The sequence below is a fragment of the Acinonyx jubatus genome, chromosome B2 (genome assembly GCF_027475565.1).
Source record: "Acinonyx jubatus isolate Ajub_Pintada_27869175 chromosome B2, VMU_Ajub_asm_v1.0, whole genome shotgun sequence".
In the NCBI taxonomy this organism is placed as follows: domain Eukaryota; kingdom Metazoa; phylum Chordata; class Mammalia; order Carnivora; family Felidae; genus Acinonyx; species Acinonyx jubatus.
This window is the reverse complement of record NC_069385.1, coordinates 112,450,137-112,476,282: the sequence shown is the minus strand read 5'-3', so window position 1 is coordinate 112,476,282 and position 26,146 is coordinate 112,450,137. Positions and strand designations below refer to the sequence as shown.

General features: G+C 45.5%; 1 protein-coding gene across 3 annotated transcripts in view; it reads right to left on the bottom strand.

Annotated features, from left to right (window-relative positions):
- Positions 1-26,146, bottom strand: part of KIF6 (kinesin family member 6) — a 386,005-nt gene that overhangs the window by 38,972 nt on the left and 320,887 nt on the right. For all 3 annotated transcript variants that reach the window (XM_015069784.3, XM_027057824.2, XM_027057825.2), the window contains one exon: positions 7,468-7,518. In XM_015069784.3, coding sequence (XP_014925270.2) covers positions 7,468-7,518 — 51 coding nt within the window. The remainder of the gene's footprint in view (positions 1-7,467; positions 7,519-26,146) is intronic.

Sequence of the window (26,146 nt, the reverse complement as noted above, 5' to 3'; positions counted from 1 at the left end):
AGTGGCAATCAAGGGCCCATGTGACACTGCAGCCACAATAGACTGTTCTCAGGGGCTTTTGTTCAAAGGATCTCTGCTGCTAGGGTGGGGAGAGGGATGGGGCCAGGGAGAGAAGGGGAGGACTACTATTCAAGAGGCTAGTATCTGGTGGGGGGTGGGATCTCAGATGCCACTTGGAACCTGCCAATGTCATATTCATTCATTTTTATTTATTAATGATTATTATTTCTATCATCTGTGACAGTATATGAAAAACGTGCCTACAAATAGAGGCAATGGAATGTTCCGGTAGGTCAAGGGATAAATGGAGAGAAAGGTGTGGTGTCAGCCAACACGGATAGCTTGTGTTGGGCGTATCTGTGAGCTCCTCAAGGGCAGCGATGTCCCCACCTCCATCTACCACAGGTAAGATAATTGACTGACCACCTACCCACAAGGGGCCAGGCCAGTCTGCATAGCTTGTGATCAGCGTGCAGCTCCCCAGGGCAGCGCTGTATCTAAGTGGGCAATGTCTGCAGCAGATTTCCTCAGAGACAGCCGTTCAGGCCCTTCCTGAACTTGGGCTGGAAGCGTGCGTCCCCAGAGGGCCAGTCAAGTGCAGGGCAAGGTGGGCAAGAGGAATGGGGCTGGGGCGGTACAGATTATTTACTCCTAGGTCAGTTAGAAATGCTGAGGAATTGGAATGAATGTCTGCCTGGGGCTTCCTTTTCCTTAAAGGCCTCTTTGACCAAAACTTCCTTGTTCAAAAATATTCAGTGGCTCAACTGCCTGTAAGATAAATGCTCAGATTCAAGGCTCTCAGTGAACTGGCCCAACTCACCATTTTAGACTTTCCCTTGACTACTTCAAATCACTCCCCGACAAAGTCCTCTCCCTCCACCCTCCACACACAAAACAAACACATACCACGCACACACACACACACACACACACACACACACACACATCGCTCCCGCCCCCCCCATTTCACATACATCCCACACTCAAACCCTACATACACCACCTCCTACACACACACCACATACACACACACACCCCACATCCCACACCCCCCCACACATACCCCCACATCCCCACCGCCCACATATACCACACACACACATACCCACACACACAACCCACATACACCACCTCCTACAACACACACCACATATATATACCCCATACACACACACACACACACACACACACACACACACACACACATCAACCCCCACATACACCCCCCCACACATACCACATACTCATACCACACACACAGTATACACAAACCTCCACATACACCCCCTCCCCCACACACAACCTCCACAGAACAACTACCTCCACACTCTTCTCTTGAGTTCTCTGAGGTTCTGAATCCTGCCCATTCCTCATGGTTCAGCCCAGGCCCGTAGCCTTGGTGACAACTGCCAGGGGCCACTTCCTCTGCTGAGTCCCCAAAGCTCTCATGGCCTGTCCCTCTCATCTGACGCATGTCACCTACTGGTAGTGCCACATGTCTTTCAAATTTTAATCACAGGCATTTGGTAGAGTTTCGATGGCGAGCAGAACGAGAGCCTGGCACTGACCCCATATTGCTCAAGAGAGACACTTCAGAGAGAAGCCACAGCCCATGTTGCTGGGGCTGGCTTCGCCTGGTTTTATTCCTGCTCTGTGCAACCATCAGAGAGCAGAGTACCTGGAGCAGATTATCTCGGCCGCTCACAGAAACGTTTTCAATGACTTATGCTTTAATGTCAGGCCTCCTGCTCTAACAGAGGGTCGATATAAGAATCATCTGCTTGAACAACATTTCGGTATCTTTTGTAAAACTGCAGTTGAAGAATGTCGTTCACCGTGTCACTCAGTGTCCTTTAATAAGGGTCTGCACAATAAATTCTGGTTTGTGTTTAGTTCCAAAAGAAATTCTATTTCTGCAGATAAATTAGTCCGCTTCCTGTTGTTGGAAAATGAAACCTATGTGGCTCTGGGTGCTTCTCATTTTGCTCAGTGGCTAGATAAGACAGGGTCAAATTTATTGCCTCTGTATAGTAATAGGCTCAGCCGTGGGGTCCAAAAGCACTTACTCCTTCTACTTCTTTTAAATGGACTGATTTTATTTTATGCTCAGATGTCTCATTATACTTTTGCAAGATGTGTGAGTCTGGAAGTCATCTGGGGAGGTATTGATTTGGCCTATTTATTGCCCGTGCTGGCTGCTAGGGGTACAAAGATTCATTTGACTGCACCCAGCTTTCCAGGAGCTCACATTTCAGCGTGGAGAATATAGCTATGGAAATACACATTCTAAGACAAGGTGTGTGAGGATGGGGGACAAACAAGGCTTGGGGAGAAGGGGCCAGGCGAGGCTTCATGGAGGAGGCCAAGGTTGAATTGGTTTGGGGTACAGAGAATAGGATAATATATGTATCTAAATCTGAAATTAGAGAAAGAGTTACCTTTTCATGTATTTCCCCTTTACACTGGCTGGAGTAGAAACCCTTTGAAGGCAGGCATCAGATCTTGGTCCCTCTGTGAACTCCACGATGCCCTGAACAGGGCATTTGTGTCCCTTAGCTGAGCAAAGTAAGGCAGGTTCACTTATCCCCTTTGGGATTTAACTGTAAGGTGAGGGTAATAGCAGTATCTCCCTCATGGGGATTTTAGGAGCATTAAAGAAGAGACTACACGCAGAGAGCTTAGACCCATGCCAGGCACAGGCTAAGTTCTAAAGAAATGTTTGCCGACCAGCCTCATCTGCATGACCAGCAATAGTATACCATTCAGGGTGGCAAGTACAATAAGGAGGGAAAACTGCACATAACTAAATTCTGCAAAGCACTCTCAACTAGCTGAATCTAGTTCAATTAATATCATTTCCAAATGATGCCCAATTAAAAATAGCACTGGGTGGCTCAGTCAGTTAATCGTCTGATTCTTGAATTGGGCTCAGGTCATAATCTCACGGTTTGTGGGTTCGAGCCCCACATTGGCCTCTCCGCGGACAGTGCAGAGCCTGCTTGGGATTTCTCTGTCCCTCTCTCTCTGCCCCTCCCCAACTCACGCTTTCTCTCTGTCTCTCTCTCAAAATAAATAAATGTAAAAAAAAAAAGCCTTTATTATTTATTTTTTATTTTATTTATTTTTAAATTTTTTAATGTTTATTTATTTTTAGAGACAGAGAGAGAGAGAGAGAGAGAGAGAGAGAGAGAGAGAGAGCATGAGCAGGAGAAGGGAAGAGAGAAAGGGAGACACAGACTCTGAAGCGGGTTCCAGGCTCTGAGCTGTCAGCACACAGCCCTACGTGGGGCTCAAACTCACAAACCGTGAGATCGTGACCTGAGCTGAAGTCAGACGCTTAACCTACTGAGCCACCCAGGTGCCCCCCCAAAAAACTTTTAAAAAATAGCATTGTTTTCTTGTTTCCTGAAATGGTGTAAGCAGTAGGCCCTCCTTTAAGTTGGGAGGAACATTTATTTGTTGATCATATTCATAGAACTGGTCACTGCTGTTTCTCTTAAAGGACCCAAGCTCTGGCTGTTGTTACATCAAGAGGCCCCCTCGGCCAATGCCTCCCTTGCCCCACGTCTGTCTTCCCTGTTTTCCCTGTCCACTCACTTTCAAAAGGACCAGGGTTCATCAGGTAGGCAGTAAACGAAGAGAGAACCAGGATCTAGATATTCAGTGAGGAAGAGGAGGAGAAGTCCTCCTAAGAGCACACACACACGTGCACAGAACTGGCCTCTCAATGGGCGTTCATCTGTATGCCCCTGCTGTGGCGGTAAACGTTGAACAACTAGCTCTCTGGGGGAAAAGCGCCCCAATTTACAATAACGTTTGTCAATTTCCATGGCATAAACAGTCCCAGTAGGCTGATTTTAAGCTGCCAGTGTGATGTCACTGCATGTGAAACTGGGAAGAGATGCACAGTAGCACACCCTAAGACAACAGTTCCATGATATAGACACGGTAGTGCTAAATAACCTCAAGGGCAGAGATAATAGTAAAATGTAGTAGTAAATGACAGATGGCCCCTGACCTATGATGGTTCGACATAGGATTTGTTGGCTTTAGGATGGTGCACGAGTGACACCCATTCAGGAGGAACCATACTTCGCGTGCCCCAGCTCCTGCCTGGACACATGAACACGGACAACCATTCTGCACCCGCACAACCGTTCTGTTTTTCCCTTTCAGCACAGACTTCAATCAATTACACGGGATACTCAACACTTCATTATAAAATGGGCTTTGGGTTAGATGATTTTGCCCAACTGTAGGCTAATGTAAGTGTTCTGAGCACGTTTAAAGTAGGCTAAGCTGGGGCGCCTGGGTGGCTCAGTCGGTTGAGTGGCCGGCTTCGGCTCAGGTCTTGATCTCACGGTCCGTGAGTTGGAGCCCTGAGTCGGGCTCTGTGCTGACAGCTTAGAGCCTAGAGCGTGTTTCAGATTCTGTGTCTCCCTCCCCCGTTCATGCTCTGTCTCTCTCTGTCTCAAAAATAAATAAACATTAAAAAAAAATTAAAAAATAAATAAAAAAATAAAGTAGGCTAAGCTAAGCTAGGTGTTTGATAGGTTAGGTGTATTAAATGCATTTTTGACTTGACGATATTTTCAACTGATGACGGGGTTATCAGGATGTAACTCCACTGTAGGTCAAGGAAGATCTGTAGTTAGGAAGTGATCAGTTTTGAGTATTTGTTGACTTTGTTTTTTAATATAACTTATTTAATTGTAAGTTTCTATAATTTAATTTTTTTTAATTATTTATTTTGAGAGAGAAAGAGAAAGAATGAGGGGGGAGGAGCAGAGAGAAAGGGGGACAAAGGATCTGAAGCAGGCTCTGTGCTGACAACAGAGAGCCCAATGTGGGGCTTGAACTCACGAACTGTGAGGTCATGACCTCAGCCAAAGTTGGACGCTCAACCGACTGAGCCACCCAGGCGCCCTCTATCATTTAATTTTTAACAACAGCTGTGTTTTACCAGGGATCCCCAAATTTCCAAAATAGTAACAGTCACTCATCTGATGGGTATGGAGCTGGTTCCAGCACACCACTGAATCTGGCTTCCCTCCACCAATCTACAGTCTTCCACACGGCAGCTTTCACGTCGCCATTAAATCCTTGCTCCTCTGAGATATGAGACTGCCTTTATACGAATTTTCTTGGACATACACCTCCTCTTACATACACAGACCTATTCTTACGCAAAATACGTGAGAAAACCTCTCCTGCTCAGCCTAGCTCTTGACCCCCTCTCGCCTCCCCACCCCAGAACAACCAACCAACCTGACCTATGCTTTCATAGAAATCTAGGAATATGGAGGCACAAGAAAGAAACAATACCAAAGGGAATACTTAAAATGGAGGGAGAGGGAAAGTAGAGAGAAGTAGACAAAGGAAGGAGAACAGAGAGGGGGAGGGCAAGAGCAGATGTAGTCACTGCCCCGTTCCTCCAATGGAAGCCTCAACTCAAGAACACCAGGAAACCAAGGACACTGAGCTGTTTTGATTCTCACCAGAGCGGAGCTGTGGGTCCTCGCCCTTGGCCCCGACACTAGCCTGAAGGGTGAGGGTTAAGCAGGAAACGGCTTTATAAACAATCTGTTGCAATGAGAGGTTTCTCTCCATGAGAAGAATTCTGGCACGTGGTCACTGGGGACACGTGAGCGCGGGTGGTTCTGAAGCTCTGTCAGACAAGCTCCTGAGAAGTTTGGACTGAAAACATGGCATTTAACCTCAAAATGGCAGCTGGGAGATGTTAACACTTCTTCTCTAATTGGGATAGTATGCTTTATAAATAAGTAGGTATTTCAAATGCTCTTAATTAGACTTCCATCCAAAGTGCTTTCTCTTTGAAGTCTGCTGATTACTTCAGGCAAAGCTGGGCCCTGTTGAACCTGACACCTGCTGTAATTCAGAAGAAGGCTCCCAGAGAGATGAGCAGAGGAATTAAGGAGAAGCCTGTGGTTAAAGACGTGCAGTCATTTCCCAAAGGCCCAGGCCTGTCTGGGGCTGGGAGGGGTGGGGGCCCAGAGAGGATAGAGCACCTCTGCCCTGAAAGCCCCAATTATTTGACTGGTATTTTCCAGTCATTGTTTTAAGTTGCTCGGCATCATGAAGACTGGAGAAAGGGCCAGATGGCAGCCCTGAGATGTGGGGCCCAGCGACACTCCTCAGGGATGACTCCCCATCCGGTGACCTTACCCGTGAGGCCTGAAGGTCACCTTGGCACCACTTCCCAATAGAGGTCCCCGTGCCCTTCCCTAGCCCAGCCAGGGAGCCCTGGATGCTTGCTGGAGGAGGCGCTCAGCTCTGACTCCCTGCCTGCATCTCTGGCAAAGGGAGGCCCAGACCTCCCAGCGGCGAGGCCAACAGTGGGAAGTTCAAGCTCTAGTCAGTGTGCCTCAGGCTTCCTTATTCTGTGTTTCTGATGTAACCATTGGCTATTTGATGAGATCATTATTATTACTGAAACTAAACAACCCACTTCCTAACAGTCCAAATTCCTGGGGTCCAATGGGTCATCTTTATGACACTGGGGTGCTCTTCCATCTGCCCTTTAGAGGTCATGGATTTCTCGAACTGTAGGAAATTCAAAGGGCCAGGCTATGTGAAGGGGAACCCTTTGTTTGGAATACATGATTTGCTTATTTAATCAGAGCTCTGTAAGTGTTTGGTCCCAGGCCCACTGGAGAGGAAACAACGTGGCCCTGCCCGGGATACCTGCTCCCCCAGCCTTTCTGGGAGCTGAACTTTCCTCCCAAGTGACTTCCTTGGGTCACATATCAAAGGGGGCGTTTGCTGAAGCTGTCTACTGCTTAAAAGGTGCCAAGGTCCTCTTACACTATCACTGTGTTCGTCAGTGTTTACATTATTACTGTATTAAGTGGGCCCATCACTGCTGGCAGTGAAGAGCATGGGGGCTGAGAGCCCCAGGTGTGGACTCGGAGACTTGGGTTCAAATCCTTTTCAACACTTCCTAGCCATGTGACCTTGGGCAAGTCACTGGATCTCCTTCATCTAGAAAATGCACTGACTTCTTAGGACTATCGTGAAGGAGAAAGGAGACCATGCACAAATGGCAGTGCACAGGGGTGGTTCAGAAAACAGTAGCTGTTTTCACCACCAATTGTTGCTGTTAGGATTAGTTAGTAGTAACTCTGGAAAGCTCAGAGTAGAGCCCTGAGGAGCTGGGACACAGAGTGAACTTAGGTTAGGGTGTGGGGTGGAAGGGTTAGGGGGATGAGGCAGCAGCTGAGAAGGTGGGGTGCCAGGTCCTGACAGCTGAGAGCAGCCACACAGGATGGGGTAACTGGTCCTAGAGAGGAGGGGCATCCAAAGGAAGCTGCACTAACTGCAAACCTTGCCTTGCTTAACCTTCTTGAGGGTTCCAGATGGATTATCTTTGAGCTGGGTCTAGGTTTCCAAGACCCTACAGCTTGTATTACCTTCACCTTCTTCCCACAGACTCCATGCTGTACCCACCTAGAGCTACTTGCTGCATATGGCGCTGGGTGATTTCTTCTTTCAAGCGACCTGTCAAAGACACAAAGGAAAACCACTGGTGAGTTTCCTACAGGCTGCAGGAAGACTTTGCCTCAGAACCATGTTGCAAGCAAAAATTAAATAGATAGATAGAGCAAGGAAGACAAGGGTGGACATGGCTTCAAGAAGACCCCTTCCTTTGATGCACTGGATGGTGTTGGAAGAATAGACTGCCATGCTGGGGCCTTGGCTCATCATTGCAAATATGCATTTCACCTTTGGGTTCAATGATCTTTGTCACTCATAACCTTTGTTGGGCCCTATTCTCTTCAGTATTTCTGTCTATTATTAACGAAGGGGGAGGCAGGACTTGATCTTTTAATAATTTATAGGGACACTTTTAAATCTACTTTTTTATAAACATTGGGGTACAAGTGCTCCTATGCATCAGCACTCCTGTATCCCTTGGGTAAATTCCTAGCAGTTCTATTGCTGGGTCATAGGGTAGATCTGTTTTTAATTTTTTGAGGAACCTCCACACCGTTTTCCAGAGTGGCAGCACCAGTCCATCAACTGATGAATGGATAAAGAAGTTGTGGTTTATATATATAATGGAATACTACTTGGCAATGAGAAAGGATGAAATATGGCCTTTTGTAGCAACGTGGATAGAACTGGAGAGTATTATGCTAAGTGAAATAAGTCATACAGAGAAAGATACTGTATGTTTTCACTGTTATGTGGATCCTGGAAACTTAACAGAAGACCATGGGGGAGGGGAAGGGGAAAAAAAAGAGAGGGAGGGAGGCAAACCATAAGAGACTCTTAAATACTGAGAATAAACTGAGGGTTGATGGGGGGTGGGAGGGAGGGGAAAGTGGGTGATGGGCATTGAGGAGGGCATCTGTTGGGATGAGCACTGGGTGTTGTGTGGAAACCAATTTGACAATAAATTTCATTAAAAAAATAAATCTACTTTTTTTCTTTGACGCTGTATGAAATTGTGTCAAGTAAAAAAGATGGTGTATTTAGTGGATGATAACCTTAATAGGAACACAGCAATTGATAATTGGGTATGAGACATATGTTATTCCACATTGCATTATTAAAGGTATAGTGTGTAGTTGAAGAGACGTGATAGTGGTATACTCTGCATATGTACTTTGTAGTGGTCAGACCACATTTGGTATTTGTTCTAGGGGCTACTCTTCATAAGGAATGTTAGAAAATATTTACAGAAAATTCTGTTTAGGATGGTGAAGGATCTAAAACCATGGCATATGAGAAATACTCAAGGCCATCTGAGATGTTTAGATCGAGAAGAAAAGACTTGGAGGGAGAGGAGGATCAGAGATCATGACTGTCTTTAAGAATCTGGACACTGGGGCGCCTGGGTGGCTCAGCTGGTTGAGTGTCCGACTCTTGATTTTGGCTAAGGTCATGATCTCAAGAACCATGAGATTGAGTCCCACTTGAGGCTCTGTATTGACAGCACAGAGCCTGCTTAGGATTCTCTCCCTCTCTGCTCCTCCCCTGCTCTCTCTCTCTCTCTTCCTCTCAAAATAAAAAAAATAAACTTAAAAAAAATCTGAATTGTCATTTGGACAACAAAACAGATTTATTTTTGTCCTACTCTTGAGGGGAGAAGTCAAGTTGAATAAAAACACTCTAGGGGCTCAATAAAGTTCACAATGAAGTTCACAATGAAGACTGTCTCAATGTGGATTAAGTTGTCTCAAACTGGACTACATTTCCTGGCAGAGCAGTGGGTCCCTTCCTGACAGTGCTCTAGCAGAGGCTAGGTGACAATCTATGGGGCATTAAAGCAAGAACTCTTGCCCTGGGTAGGAGTTGGGGCAAAGTGACCTCCAGGGTTCCTCCATGTCTACTGCAATTCTACGACTTCGTGCTGGAAAGAGGGGTGAAGCATCCGCCTGGGAGTTTGTTTATATCCAAGGGCTCAGCACACTTGTTAAAATGTCAGTGCTGTCTGCATTACATGTCCCATTTGGGAGATGTGATCGGGCCACTGTGGACTCTGAGAAGGCCTGGGAACTTCACTGCTCCCTTGTCTAATGTATTCCTTTCTTCATGTAGAATATATTCAATACCTCAAAGTTTTCAAAAGATGAGTAGATGATGAAGCAGTCACAGGACACCCCATCACTCATTGGAAGATTAAGGGCACTTCTAGAATGTTATGACTGGGAGGGACAGCAGAAGTCATTCACTTCAACGTCGCACCCAATTCAGGAATCCCTTCTACTTGTATGACTTGTATGTATCCAGGCTGTCCCACTGATTAAATCGTATAGAAGGAATTACTGATGTGATATTGACACCTGCTTCCCTCTACCTTCCAGATTTGGACGTGGTCAGCTCTCTGGGACAGCATAGAGGAGGGGTCCTCTCTCACTGGCAGTGAGGAACTGAGGAGGCCATGATTTCTCCACTTGGACTTGTCCTCTCTACGTTCAACGTCATCAGTTCCTTCAGCTCCTCTTGGAGACCACTGTCTCCAGGTGTGTCATAGAGCAAGTCTGTGCCTTGGTTTCCATGTGTCCCCAATGGAGAGGATTGTGCCCAGATAGGAAGCCAAGGATTGGGCATACGCAGTGATGGCACCCTAATTCCAAGTGGGAGAGGGTAGGAATTTAGGGAATGTGTTGAGGGGGAAGTGGAGAAGTGCAAATATGGCTCTAGGGTGAGAACCAGACCAGCCTGGTGCCAGCAGGAAAATGACCTGAAACCCAGGCCAGCCACAGCCACAGACGGGATCTTGTCCCCACTCTGAGCAACATGACATTTACTGTCCACATCAGCAGGGGAGAGGAGTTGAGAGCACAGGGGTGGTGCTGGGCTGAGACATAGCACATGCATTCCTCAAATAAAAGGAGGCACAACTGTGACAAATACAACATACCACTTAAAAACAGCTCTAGACTTGGGAGTAGGTCATTAAGGGCCTTCTCATGCTGCTGTGGTGCCCGGACTCTGGCTTGGGTATCTGGCGCAGGTGACTTACTCCACGAGTGCCTTCCGTGCCTGGCTACCTCCTTCCTGGGGAGACTGGACAGTGTCTTGCTGCTTTGGAGGACACACTGGGTCGCATTCCTCCTTGGGAAACTACCTCCCCAATGAGACTCCTGCCATCTTGTCTCCTTGACCACGGGCCTACCCAATGACGTGCCTTCTCAACGACATGCTCCTAACCTCACGCCTCACCCCTGTAGGTGCTCAGCCTCTTATGTCACGACTTCCCCTGCTCCCATTGGAATGACGGGCTCCCTTCCCCAAACCCAGGGGAAGCTATTTTGCAATGACAGGGTTAAGGATCTTCCATAGCTTCCAGCCTGGGAACAGCTGCTCATGTAAATAAAGAGGAGGATTTGCCACTGAGGACTGTCAGTTCTGTAACCTCCACAAACAGAAATGTCTACTCCCAGAACAATGAGCCATCCCTTTGATAATGCTACATATTGATAAAGGTAGGTTTTAAATGTATGTAGCGATGCTCAATTTGGGTGGAATGGTTAACATCACCTACCACATGGCCATTTTTGTTTTTGAGATCTTCCCAAACAAGCTTCTAAAAATAGCCTTATGGCTGATACCTAATTGCATTTTCTAACAGAGTCATTCTTCATGTGAAGATAACAGTCTCTGGAATCGGCTGGATCTTGCATTTCCGCAGGTTTTGGCAAAAGAAGGAGTTGAGGGGGATTGCAGAATTCACTCAGCATGCAGCTTGCTGTCATTAGCATGGTGATAAATTTGCTGGTTTTGGCCTGGGTTCCTGGACACATCTTCATGCCGAAGTATGGAAAAGAGATGAAACAGAAACAGAGAACTCCCAGCCTGAGGCAGGAGATGGTCAGGGAGGAAGCTGGGGCGGTAGTGGTGGGGGGCAGGCGGGCGGTGGGAGGAGAAGGAGGGAAAGCTCCGCTTGTAGGAACATGGTGGTAATTAGTAATCTTGTCTCCAATAATTTACAACAGATGCCACAAACACCTTCTCTCCCTTTCTGGTTCATTGTTCGCCAGAGTGGGGATGTTAGCAGGGGGGTGGTGGGGTACCTGGAGCCTGCAACGACCCATGGGGAGCTCCAGAGGAGACACATGACCTTAGAAACCACCATGTGCAGGGCAGCATGGTGTATGGTTTTTCTGTACCAAGTAGTTCATATGAAAAGTATTAGCATCATGCAGAAGCAACACTTTTTTTTTTTTTTTTTTTTTACAGTGATCGTCTTTTGGATAGAACCATTTTCCTTAAAATTCACATTTTATTTTGCATGCTGGTTAGTTTGAACTTGGTCACCAAGTGAAAGCTGTGTAGCTGGTCCAGAGCAGAGCTCTTCACTTCTGGCTTTCCCAGTATGGCCGTCTGCAGGCTGCTCGTGCAGTTTCTGTGATGCGGTGCTTTACTGAGGATGCTGACATCACTATCAAACAGTAAATATTTATCGCTCACGCACTATATTAAGCACTAAGCACTAAGTGCTGTGGAATACACAAACTAGTTAAGAAGTCTCTTCTAGTTCAAGGAAGCCAGCACAAGGGACGCCTGGGTGGCTCAGTCGGGTAAGTGTCCGACTTTGGCCCAGGCATGATCTCATGGTCCGTGAGTTTGAGCCCTGCGTGGTGCTCTGTGCTGCAGGTCAGAGCCTGGAGCCTACTTCGGATTCTCATGGCAGATCTTGCTCTTCCCTCATGGATGGTTTGCTTTCCCGCTGAGCCTGGGTGTGGCTCTTCAGCACAGCACTTTTCGCAGCTATCTCCAGTCACTGGGAGTTGGACTCCAGATGAAGCAAACCTCTTTGCCATTTTGGTTAAACTGGAAGATAATTACAATCTTGTAGGTACATAGAGTTAGGTTCAAATCCCAACTCTGCTACTTCTATTAGGAAGTAGGTTCCTGTTAGGTTACGTAACATCTCTAAGCCTCAATTTTATCATTTGAAAAATGGGTTGTAATAGAACAACTGGGATAATATCTGTTTTACCATATCTCAAGACTCTCGGGAGGATGAAGGGATAACGTATCAACCTATGTGACATGCCAGACTAGTTTTAGGGATGGAAGCACTTTCAGACATATGGAAAGGATACTATATTCATAAGATGCCAGCCTGAAGGGCAAGTGGCAAAATGTCAAATCAATGGTGGACGTAAATTTAGAGGAGGAAAGGCAGGTTAGTGGCATTAGGAAAGGCATCATCACCACAGGTGAGCCTTGGGTGGATCCTTAAGGGGGCAGAGGTGTTAAGGTGGGGATGGGAAAGGATTGCAGGCAAAGAGAACCGTGGGGGCAACAGGGAGGAGAAGGCCAGGCATAGCTCGTTTGGGGCAGGGATTTGGAAGGGAGGGTTTGAGTGGAGAAGTAGGGCTGGGCGGGGGGAGGCTACTGGCAGGATCCTCGGTCATTATTTTTTTTAATGTTTATTTATTTTGAGAGAGAGAGAGAGAGAGAGAGAGCAAGCACAAGTGGGGGAGAGGTAGAGAGAAGTGGGGAGAGAGAATCCCAAGTAGGCTCCATGCTGTCAGTGCAGAGCCCGATGCGGGGCTCGAACGCACAAACCCTGAGATCATGATCTGAGCTGAAATCAAGAGTTAGGTACTTAACCGACTGAGCCACGCAGGAGCCCCATTAGGGGCTCTGGACCTAAGTAAAAATCTGTTCTTCTACTTGACTATACTACTATATAACATCTGGGTAAAAACAAAACAAACTTCAGTAGCAGGATTGGGGTGAGGGGAGAATACACAGAATTATGTTGCCTGCCTGAGGGGCCTTTTTGAGGGGGAAGGTCTAGTAAGTGCATCTGAATTCAGAGTGTTGATTTCAGCTGTGGCGTGGGATGCCGGTTTCTTTGTACTCTAACACAGGGGACTGTGATTACCAAAAGGTTAGATTCCCTAAAGACTGTTTGTAAGACTATTTGTAAAATTAATGGGCCTAGCACAAATTATGTGTTTAATCCTTAGATGAATTTCCAACAAACAGGACTATGTAAATCCTTTGAAGCCATCAAATCAAGTGCAGGCATCTCCTCCTTGCTAATATCTATTTCATAAGGTTGTATCTAAACTTGTTTGTATAATTTGAAAATCGACTGAGGCATAGCAATGGGGAATAAAGTCAAACAGGAGACTAATAAGACTTTGCAAGATTAGATTTCAAGAGAGATCTCTGAAGACCAGAAGTGGGCCAGAAATGCAAAATGGTAAGTGGAGTCTGGGCTTTTAGCTGGCAGGGCTCCAGGTCCAGAAGCAGGAAGATGACTAAAAGGGCAAGACACAGACTGAAGCTGCAGGGTGGGATGAGGGTCCCCTGCCCCCACACCTGTGGCTGCAAAGGGGACCGAGGAAAACAGAGTGCTCCTAGGTGCTGCCTAGGGCTGTGGTTCCCTTCCTACTGCAAGCCCATGGAGGAAGAAAGGAACACATTCAGCCTCTCTCCGTTGCTACACCAAGCTGCCCACTGACGCTCTGACCAAATGGGCCACATCCCAGTATCCCTGCGGAGCAGCGACTCTGAATTGTCTTGCAGACTCAGCGGGGGGAGGGGGCTGGAGGGTCTGTGAGACAGAGAGGGATGAGCACAAAGGGAGAGAAAGAGAAAGAAATCAAATGTGTTTCATTAAAAATGGACCTGCCCACAAAAATGCCAAAATGTATGAATAAATCTAATGCTAAAAATGATAGTAAAATTAATAGCTGGAACATGAATTCATTACAGATGAAAGTAATTTTCTGGAGAGACAGATACAGACATTTATTAATGCACACCCACAAAGGGCTGAATTAGTCTTACTCTTTAGATTACAGCATATTATCTTGTCAGTATGAGCAAAGCCCTGCATGTACGTATGTATGTATGTATGTATGTATGCGTAGGTATGCACATGTGTGTGTATACATACATGTGTACATGTGTGTTTATCTCCGTGCCTTATGCCCCATCCCTAATTCCGATCCCCCTATGCCTCTAATAGGTGGCCATTACAATTTGTGTTCAAGTTTTCTGTGCAATTTTTAAGCTATGAAAGTAATATTGTGCTACAGATCTCATTCTCTTTCCTACTGATTTATCGGTACTGTGTTTTTGACATCCACACACGTTGCTGTATGTGCATCTAGTCCTCAGTTTCTAACTACTACGTACATTGTAGAGTGTGTACTCCAACCTTTTAACTTCCCTTCCCCGAGGGGAGAACAACGAGATTGCCTCCCACTCCCACTAACACAAACGGTGCTGTGATGGCCGCGCTGGAACACGGAATCTCGCACGTCTGCAAGAGAACCCCCCTGCCGGCTTTCAGCTGATCTGTACTAATTTGAGGTGCTGCCTCCATAATGATGGTGCCACTCAGCACTTCCAAGACAGACTTCAAAATAAGTATGTTGAGCATACTCCAGGAGACTGATGACAGCTTAAGTTTTCTTTAAAAAAGAGTAAGAAATCATACAACAAATAGGTATGAATAAGAAAGGTGGAGTGGAAAGACGTTTTGAGATGAAAGATAGAGTCATGACATAAACGACCAAAAACAATAGAGGGAACAAGGGGATAAACCCCAAGCAGGACAATTTTAAAGGTGAATTCGTGATTGGAAAGGTAATATGGAAAAAGACACCCCAAACCCATCCCAAACATGGAATGGAGAGCAAGACAGGAAATGGGAAAAGGGAGTTAAAAGTCCCAGAGGGGAGACAGACAGGCATCACCAGGTGTCTGAGGAGAGTTCTAGAAGGAGGGAAGGGGGCATGGTAAAGGGGCAGCATTGAAGGAGACCCCAGGTGTGTTTTTCCAGAACTGAAGAAAGACGTGAGCCAGAGGGTTGCAGGTGCACTCTGAACACGGAGCGGTGCAAATGAAGACAGACCTGCCCTGGACACATCACAGTGCAAGTGCTGACCTTCGGGGAAGAAGAGCCACTGTTCCCAGCTGCCAGTGGACCTGTGGCAGAACTCCTTAGACAACAGCCCACATCTCAACCACAGCAAGGGGTGATGGGGACAATGGAGGGAAGTAGACTGTCAACCTGAATTTTACACACAGTCCAATGTTCATTCCTTGATGAGGGCACACCAAAGACATTTTCTGTCATAAGAGGATTAAGAGCATTTACCACTCACAGATGACTGCTCCCCAAAAGGGAGTCAAGTGAGAGGCAACCAAGCATGGAGTATATGGACTCTGGAGCCAGGTGCCCTAGTTGGCATACCAACTGGGCTACCTACTGGGCACCGTCGTGCTAGCTACTGAATGGCCGTGTGCTTCAGTTTCCTCCTCTACGAAACAGGGATAGTACTGGTATCTGCTGTGAGGAGTGAATTAGGTCACATACGCAATGTGCTCAGAAGAGTGCCTAGGATATATAAGAACTGTGTAAGTGTAGAAAGTTATTATGATGATCAGCAAGAAGAAAAATTAATACAGAGAAATATGTAGGAGAAAGGAACAGTGATGAACATAAAAAGTACTAAATATTTAAGAAAAAATACTTAACCACTGACCATGAAAACTGTGTGTGTGTGTGTGTGTGTGTGTGTGTGTGTGTGCACACGCGTGTGTTGTGTGAAAACTGAAACTTTAAGCAACAATAACACGATGGAGATAAGGTGAGAGGATGTTCAATGGGGGAGTTAAAACAAGCTATAGCCCTGGATGTGGGTGGGTGGAGGGTATATCTGGAATAACTACAGGCATTGTTATAGTTACTTTTTAACTCTAGAAGAACAAAAATACATACTATAACAGCCAAATCAATAGAGGATCAAAAAAAAAAAAGCAGCAGGAGGGCTGCAGGGAGGGAATGCCAAGATTTTAATAATTCAATAGAGCAGAAAAGGAGAAAAAGCAAGCAAAGAAGACAATGGGGAACAAAGGACGTAAATGATCCTGTGGTCAAACAATGGCAAGAGCCTTACATACATGTGTATATAACTGTGTGCACACATGCGTGTGTGTGGCCATATGAGCATGGAGGTCATGTGGACGGACACCCACAAAGCTGTTAGGATGGGTTACCGGAGGGTGGAGAATGAATTGGGTAGGGGAGGTAGGAGCCAACAAGAGGAAAAAAGAAGGGTACGTATGATTTATGATTTATATAAAAGTCTGTGTATATTTATAAAAAGAAATTAAAATTTAAAAACCCACTGCAATTTGCTTCCTTGAGAGGGAACAGGATGTTACTACAGCATGCTGACAACCGTGTTTGGGTCCCTGCTGCACAGTGATGTCATCTGTCATGGGTGCTGACTGAAAATGTTCACAGCCCGGGTCCCAGTGCCAGGACGGGGGGTGATGAGGAATCCCAGCTTACTTGTCAGTCCTCTGTTATCATCCTGGACCACATACAAGAAAGGTAAGGGCAGAAGATGGACAGTCAGAGGAAGCCCAGCCCTTCCCAAGTCAAGGAAGCCTTTGGTTGCTGCAGTAAACCAAGGGATCTCCACCAGCCTGGGCTGAGGGAGGCCCCTGAGAAGCCCTCAGCCCTCCCTTGGAACAGGGAAGATGGGTCCTTTCCTGGATTCCCCAAAGAGAAAGGTTCAGTGACGGGGCACTGAGTGGGAGGCCATGAATGGTCTAAATGCCGGGCAAATGTTTTTAAGCCTTCTCGTTCCAACATGACATTTCAATTCTCCAGATTTCAAGATTTTCTTCCCCTTGGTAACATTATTAAGTTGCAGAGAGAGGAAAAACATAGCTCATTCTTAATATCAATAATTTCAAGAAAAACACATGGTAACTTGCCTTGATTTTCCCCACTGGGATTTTCTCAAGAGCACCCTGTCACCTTGGCCCTATCTTGCAAAGGAGGATGTGCCCCATAATTGATGAGCATTTCAGCTTGGGATGAAAACACCAGACAGCAGTCTGGGCTTCAAGACAGCTCCTTTCTTATCACCAGGACAGTACATGATGATCACATTTTGGGGGAATGCTCTCATTTATAAAAAATGACCAAATTATACCATGTCTGGGAGACCTGATTCTTTTCCTATGGGATATTCATTCCAGCTACCCAAGTAATCATAATAATCATAGGAGATTAGCACATTCTGTCTGAAGCTTAGGCATTTGGCTATTATATACACTTAATTAAGCTAAGGAGTTTATTGATATCACTATTCCAGTATGTGATAATATTCCATAAACATATTCAGAGAATTAAGTAAATTAGCGCATTTGTTAAAAGCTCAAATAAATGGGCAAGTAGGTAAGCATAAGGAAAATTTTCAGCTCAGCAACCAGCATGAATTGTTAAATACTAACCATCTCAGGGAGCTAAGGTCTCATGATTGTGTTGGCATCCATTCAAAAGATGTTACTTTAGATGCTTGGAAAGTCTTATCTCAGCAAGGGAAGGATATAACCAGCTTTCAAGACCCGCCCTGGAGGAGTAACTATAGACCACAATCCTTTTTTCCATTTGAAGACGCGGCTCTGGTTGTCTGTATGGACACAGGGAGGGTCCATACAGCATGGCCTCTGGTTTTTATCCTGAAGCTCCAGAGGTAGCACAGGGGACACTCCCAGAGGAACCTGGGCACATTCAGGCTCCTCTGCTCCAGTGTGGGTGGGTCAGGCATAGTCTACTTCTTCCCAGTGCCCCTAGCTCACACTGGAGGCTAGTTTGTACTAGCCCCTCATGAACCATGGAGGTAGGGGGCAGAGCTCACTTAAAGGGTATAAAGTAAACCCCAGGCACTAAGATGTTTGATTTGGCAGTGTATCTAGTTTTTAGATGAGTTTAAACATAAAAACATTTTACAAATGTGGGACCCCACATACAAAACCTCTGCCTTCTGATCATTACCCTCAAATTCACCATTACTTTCATTAGTAGCTGGGTCTTTCATATTCCTTTATATAGTCAAATATGATTGATTTCTGTAATTGGAAGTAAATGACTTTTTAATAAGCTTGCTTGAAATGCTGGTAGTAATAGTCCTCTGTTTTCAGGGCCTGGGATGATTACTACCCTCATCTTTTTATTGTTGTTTTTTTTTTCTTCCAGAAAATAGCACTAGAACTCTTTTCTCTTTTTTTTTTTTATTAAAAAAAGTTTTTAATGTTTATTTTTGAGAGAGAGGGGTGGGGAAGGGCAGAAAGGAAGGAGATACAGAATGTGAAGCAGGCTCCAGGCTCTGAGCTGTCAGCACAGAGTCCTACATGGGGCTGAAACCCACAAACTGTGAGATCATAACCTGAGTCAAAGTCAGATGCTTAACTGAATGAGCCACTCAGGTGCTCCAGGACTTCTTCTCTTTTTGTTTCTGTTATGGCTACATATTATCGAAGAGGAGAGGGGAAGAAAGAGAGAGGCAAAGACTTGCTGACCATTTTGCAGAGGATGCTTTACGGAAATGACATGGTTCAGGGAGAATATGGTTTCCCCTCCCTCTACGTGAGTTCTGCCTATATGAAATGCTAGTATGTGTGGCTCTATTTCTGTAAGGATTTTCATCCCTGCTGCTCATTTTGGGGGGAGAAGTGGAGAATAAGGAAATCCAGGGAGTTAGGATCAGAAGAAGGAGGCAAAGTAGATAGCAAAACTGGAAGGGAGGTTTCTGCAATGAAGCCCTGGGAGAGATGAAGCCAGTGGAAGGGGGAAGTATATACAGCCTGAGAAGCACCTTCTTCCTTCATCAGAAGGAGCAGGGTGGAGGGGTTTGGGGAGTTGGAACGTGTGTAAGCAGGGCTGATGGCACAGGTTTTGGTGCTGTGTCTCTGGGGAGTCAACTACTCCCAAGTGGTAAGATCAGGCAGTGAACACTCAGAAGAAAAGTGGACAAAGAGACGGAATTGCCATAAAATGCAAAGATAAAAATAACTTACAAGCTTCATGTTGAAACTTTTGGGAAGAGAGTTCCTGAAAAAATTTCAGCATATTAAAGAATGGTAAGTGGAAGTTAAATATACACAACTCATTATGACAAACTGAAGATGAATTAGATGCTGTTGTATGTTCTTTAGCATCTTCTTGGCTTTAGTGCTTTGTTCTGGTGAATATACAAATATTTGTAGGGCCTGTCAGAGGTTGACTTGCAAACTTAATTTAGTTTTTCATATAAAGGTTTAATACTTAATTGTGGATTTTCTTATCACAGGGATGTTTGGGTCCCTCAGGGCTGGGGATGGATGGACAATTGTACTCTACAAATTAGACAGCGTACATCCTAGGGCACAGCAATTGTTGAGAACTCTCATTACGGCAGAAGCTGCTTTCCGTTCAGCTCATGGAGTGTGTTGATCATCAGCTGCTCTGGGGGCCTAACAGGGGCCAGGACAGCAGACCTTCGCATTCTTTGAACTTAGGGAGATTAGAATTTTCAGAATTAGGAACAGATTCTGTCTCCTACAGAAGAGTCTAGATATTATCATCAAGGCAAACAGCTGTGTTTGAGATAATCTAATCATTTAATGGACCACTTGAGGTCCATATATATAAGGCTAAGTTCAACTCTTCTTGAAGAAGCTCTAAAAACGAGATAACCCAAATGCAGGTGTTTCAGCGTAAGAGTTAGGTGTTCTGTGTTCAGAAACACACACTGGCTGTATTTTTTCTAGCAGAGCTATGTGCCCGTGCATCTTGAGAATTTTTTTTCCCTAAATCTAGGATTTGTGCTAGATGGTACGATGGTTAATTCTATGGGTCAACTTGGCTGAGGTATGGTGTCCAGATGTTTGGTCAAATACCAGTGTGGATGTTATGTTTACATGTGATTAACATTTATATCAGCCGATTTTGAATAAAGCAGACTACTACTGCCCGTCATGTGGATGGGCCTTATCCAATGAAGTTGATGTTGTAACTCAACTCTTCCCTGGGTCTCCAGCTATAGCTGCAGACTTAGCCTGCAGAATTTGCACTTGCCATCCTCTACAATTACATGAATAAGTTCCTTAAATGAATCAGTTCTCTCTCTCTCTCTGTCTCTCTCTCTCTGTCTCTCTCTCTCTCCACACACACACACACACACACACACACACACACACACACACACACACTATTGGCTCTCTGTCTCTGGAGAAGCCTAGAACAGATGGCACGGGTGCATGTTCCTGTTCAAGAACTTGTTCTAGTGCTTTTCAAGCAGGACAGACCAGAGTGGCATAAATGTGCAGGTCTAGTCTGGTCTTCACCTTGCACATAAACGAAATTTCTCATTTAGGTACTGAAGGGTAATCATCAAAACATGGGAAAGACACTACTGGTATTTAGTGAGCTGCATCTGGTCCTGCACAATAAAGAACTTTCCAACTCAACAGGCCAATGGCATCCCCATTGAGAAAGGAATGGCAAAGAGCTGGTCACCGGGTGCAGCCTACCCAGACTAGCGACTTGCTTGTGTCATTTAAGACTGAATAGCCCAGAGTTTGGGAAAACAAAGTGCTGTGCGCTATTTGTCAGCGCTAAGAGTTCAGACAGTGGACTTAGAGAGAGTGAATATATAAAGGGGACGTTGGACCTGGAGACCGAAGCAGGCCTTGGAATGCCTGGCTGAGGCCCAGAGCCACCGGGTGAAAGCCCTCCGAGAGCTCCACTTCCAGAAGTAGCAGTTAGCTATTCTCCCACAGGCATTTCCATTAGCCCGAGCCTTTGGTAAGTTCTTAGAAAAGTCCGCCTGGCCTAGTCAAATGTGGCAGCCAGGGAAGCAGGATCCCTGGGGCTGGAGCAGTGGCTGCAAGCAATGCCACCATCAATGGACAGCAGGCCCCGCATATGGTAGCCTCTGCAGTGTGGACAAAGATGAGGAAGCCAGGGAAGATGAGGGATCCTAGGCATGTATGGATGACAGAGCATCTAAGAGGCCATCCTTGGGGATCCTCTCAGGATCAGTCTGGGGACTTGTTTTGAGATGAATGGACTAATTTTTATCAGGAAAGCCAGTAGGGACTTCAGCCATAATAATCTGGGAATAAAAACAGAGAACCAGCCGTGTTTGGCTGTCACTGGCTGGTGAGGCCAAGGATACACATGTGAGACTCACTGGGAGGATCTTCCTCTGATGCTGTCCCCAGCCCAAGAACAAAAATGGAGGGCTTTTAGGGGCACATGAGAGGTAAGAAGGCCTTGCAACTGGAAAAGGAAAGCATCTTTCAAACATAGCCTGGCTGAGTCTATTCCTAACTGATGCCAATCCAAACTCCCAAATTTCTCAAGAAATGAGATCTGGTTAAATTTGTTCTTTTTTGGCCTTCTTAAAAATATCAAATGGGGTGTCTGGGTAGCTCAGTTGGTTAAGCGTCCAACTCTTGATTTTGCTTCAGGTCATAACCTCACGGTTGTAGGACTGAGTCCCACATGCTCAGCATGGAGCCTGCTTGGGATTCTCTCTCTTCTTCTCCCTATGCCCCTCCCAGTCCTCACTCTCTCTCTTTCTCAAAAAAAAAAAAGTTAAAAAAATATCAAAAGCTAATATTTTGCAGACGGCTTTATGCTGGCCATGCTGGCCAAGCTTCGTGGGGTCCAAAACAAACATACCTGATTTACATTTGGTCAGCATTGGGAGGCCCTACAAGGCCAAGGAATTAACAGAGGAATCCAAGGATTGTTCCTTATTCCAGAAGGCCTCAACTTGAAATAGTTCTTGCTTTGCAGAACTTGTGTGAGTGTGGCAAGGAGGGGGAGCAGGGCTGTGGGGAAGAAGCTTGTGAATCCACTCAGGTTCCTATAAAAGGATTTTGATGCTGATCTGTCACTGGAAACAGATCTGACTCCTTCTTCATGGTGATGAATATTTATAATCTTTTCTCCTCATAGTCCAGGGTGTCAATGAAGAGTGAATACATGTGACATGCAGTTTTTGGTGAGAACTTCACTCTGGGCCTTAGAATGCTGTCTGTTGCAGATGATATGCTTGAGGTAATAATTTTCTGTACCACAGAATTGCAAAGATCTGCAGAATTACATGTTAGCAGACTGGTGTGAATGATCCTTTGGGGGCTGTTATTTTAACAAGGAGGGGGCGTTTCCTGGAGTTGGTAGTTTTTACCTGGATCTCAGGAAATCATCAACTGTGCTAATACAATGGATGAATGATGGGTGAGTTAAGATCTTGCATATACAGCAAGAAAGTGACAGCTACAGATACAAACAGAACACCCCTGATTCCTATCAGTGTGACATTATCAATACTGATGGTGACATCTAGGAAGCTCTCAAAGGGGCCTCAGGGCTTCCTGCAGTTTCCCAACCCACTTCAGCCCTCTCAGATCCAGCCTGCATAACCCCGCTCACAGTGTTCTCCATATTCCCTGTGCCATTTCAGTTGTGGTGACACCCTATCTTAATGTGGCATCTTCCAGGACAAGGAGCTTATTTGGGAAGTGATCCCTGGACAAACTGATAAGAAGGTGGGGAAGTGAGACAGGGAGAGAAAGCAGCCAGTAAGGGGAGCAATGGCAACCCAGCAGTCACTGTGGCCAAAGTCCAGTTCAATGGCACTGGGCACCTCTGGGGACAGTGGAGGACAACACCTCCAAGTTGTGCCCCCTTGGGGTGAGGGAGGTGGGGTGTATATACACCAACTTCCAATAGACATCAGTTGAGGACTCCTGGGGCAGGGAGAGGTGTTAATTCCCTGCAACTAGCCCACTCTACATGCTAGTGTGCACACATACAGTACTCAAGGGTGAGGCTCTGACAGCATCTGCCCTACCCTGTATTTCTTGTTCTTTAGCCTCCTTGTCTGAGAAAGATCGGTACCTCCTACGGCTAATGTAGTCTCTTAAAAATAGAGCTTAATTCTCTGGCAACCAAGCCAGCAGAGAGAGAGAGAGGCAGAAGAAATTAAATATTCCAGCCAGTCTGCTGCCTGATTTCTTATAGGCCTGGCTAGTATTATGGGGGCTAGATTTTCTGACCTAGCAGATAGGAATGCCTGTAGCAGCTACTAGTTTTCTACTGACCATATTTTAATAGAAACCAGACTGCCAGAACCTTGGCTCCCATTCTGCATGCTGGGGTAAGTTACTATCTCTCTTGCTGCCTCTGTTTCCCTTTTCGGGGGACACCTTGGAAATGAAGCTCTGACAACAGAAGCTCCTTAACGCTTTTCCTGGGAGATCAGCTTTCACGTGATACAGTGGAAGGAAGGCAGTGACATGCTGCCATGGGGGTAAATGCCACTTCCCCAGCAGAGGTGGGCTCCATCTGGGGGCATGAGGGACTCGAGCCATTTCGAGGACTCACCTTAGAACAACACAAACAATGCATCCTCCTCGGCCTGGGTCCCTGGGCCTGTTTTACTCGCTCTGTGCTATGCCCGATAGAAACTGGCAGCTATGTAGGAAGTCAGGGAAAGACATGTCTGGCTGTGGGGTGGGTAGGGGGCAGTGCTCCATGAAATGCTGCTATGTGCAGAACTACTAAAAAATAAGCAAACTGCCTTTAAGTGAGACAGAGACCAAAAAATCTCCTGACACGTGTTTAAGAAACCCATAGAATTTGCTGGGTTGGGCACACAAGGAGAAATTGTTTCTAGATGATTATCTCTGATAAGATGTCTCCCAATCTTTCACAGGACACTCATTTGTGGTCACCTGCTACTCCACCAACAGAGCCAGGCTGAGAAGCCCTCACCGTGTGGTATTTTATGGGGCTCGACACAGTAGCCCCAGGGCTCAACCATAGGAGTCTTCTTTGTCCTACTTCTCAGCTGTTCTATAAGCACCCCAAAGCTTATAAGGCTGGGACTCTTGGGATTTGTGTGCCCCCCACACAGCCTTGAACTTCACAGATGCACGACCATTGTCAAATAAATCAATCACAGGACCTAGGGTTTCCACTGATATTCCTGATCAGAGAAGTCCTCAGTGTCCTACTCTCTCACTTCTAATGCCAAACTGCCCAAACTCAGGAAAAACTGTGGTAAAGACTGTTACTCTGTTCAGCCTGAATAGTTCACCAACCCTGTATTCTCAACCCACACACAATCACCTCAGGCACCCTTTCTCTAGAAATTAAAAAAAAAATTCTGTTCTCTGCATAAGATTCATTTCAAAATTATAGCTAAGGTACTCTGTTTATATTGTCTCCTGTCTTCTTTCTTTGGTGGACTCATACTTTTATTTTATTATTATTTATTTATGTTTATTATTTATTTTTAATGTTTATTTATTTTTGAGAGAGAGAGAGAGAGAGAGAGAGAGAGAGAGAGAGAGAGAGAGAGTTTGGGTGGGGGAGGGGCAGAGAGAGAGGGAGACACGGAATACAAAGCAGGTTCCAGGCTCTGAGCTGTCAGCACAGAGCCCGACGCGGGGCTCAAACTCATGAACTGTGAGATCATGACCTGAACAGAAGTTCAGGACATTTAACCGAGTCACCCAGGTGGCTTTATTTTTAGAAAAAGCATGCACATGTGTGCGAGCCAGGGAGAGGCAGAGAAAGAGGAAGACAGAGAATCCCAAGCAGGCCCCACACTGTCAGTGCAGAGCCCGACACAGGGCTCAGTCCCACAAACTATGAAATCATGACCTGAGCTAAAATCAACAGTTGGATGCTTAACCCACTGAGCCACCCTGGTGCCCCTTATTTTTTAATTTTATTTTTATATTAAATTAATGTAGTGTAAAATTGACTTGGGGGGGTGTGTGTGTGTGTATTACTGGGCCGTTCTATGAGATTTAACACATACACAGATTTGCGTAACCATTATCTCAATGCCCCCCAAAGTCCCCTCATCCTGCCCTTTTGGAGTCATACCCTCCTCCACCCCTGCTTGCCATCACTATAGTTTTGTCTTTCTCAGAATGTCATATAAATGGAGTAAGAGACTATAAAGCTTTATGAGACTGGCTTCTTTTACTCCTTACAATGCCTCTGTGGTTTTGTGTGTGGTTATATGTGTCAGCAATTTGTTCTTTTTATTGCCCAGTAGTATTCCATTGTATGTGCACAGTTTATCCATTCACTTGTTGACGGACACTTGGGTTATTTCTTACTGTTGGCCATTAAGAAGAGAATTGCTATAAACATCTATAAGCTTTTGGGTTAACATAAATTTTCATTTCTCCAGGCTAAATACTGGGTTGTATGATATGTCTATGCTTAACTTTATAAGAAACTGCCAATTGTTTTCCCAAGTGTCTGTACCATTTTGCATCCTCACTAGTAATATCTGGGTTCCAGATGCTCCACACCCTTGCTAGCATTTGGTACTGTCAGTTTAGAAAAAAAAAAAAATTGTTTAAGCTATTTTAATAGGGATGTAGTGATAGCTCAGTATTGATTTTTTTTAATCTTTTTCATTTTTTTTTTTCTTCAAGAGAGCGTGAGTCAGTGAGGGGCAGAGTGGGGAGAGGGAATCTTAAGCAGGCTCCATGCTTAGTGCAGAGCCTGACGTGGGACTCGATCTCACGACTGAACGATCATGACCTGGGCCAAAGTCAAGAGTCAGATGCTCAACTGACTGAGCCACCCAGGTGCCCCAGCATTGTTTTAAATTACATTTCTCTACTGGCTAATCATGTGGAACATCTTTGTATGTGCTCTCTTGCCATTTGTATGTGCTCTTGAGTGAAGTGTCTGTTCACCAGAAACTTGGACCCTCCCCCGCCATTACCCCTTCTTTTTTTTTTTTAAATAAGTGAGCTGTTTGTTTTCTAAGTATTGACTTTTGCGAGTTTATACTTATTTATTTATTTATTATATGCTGAA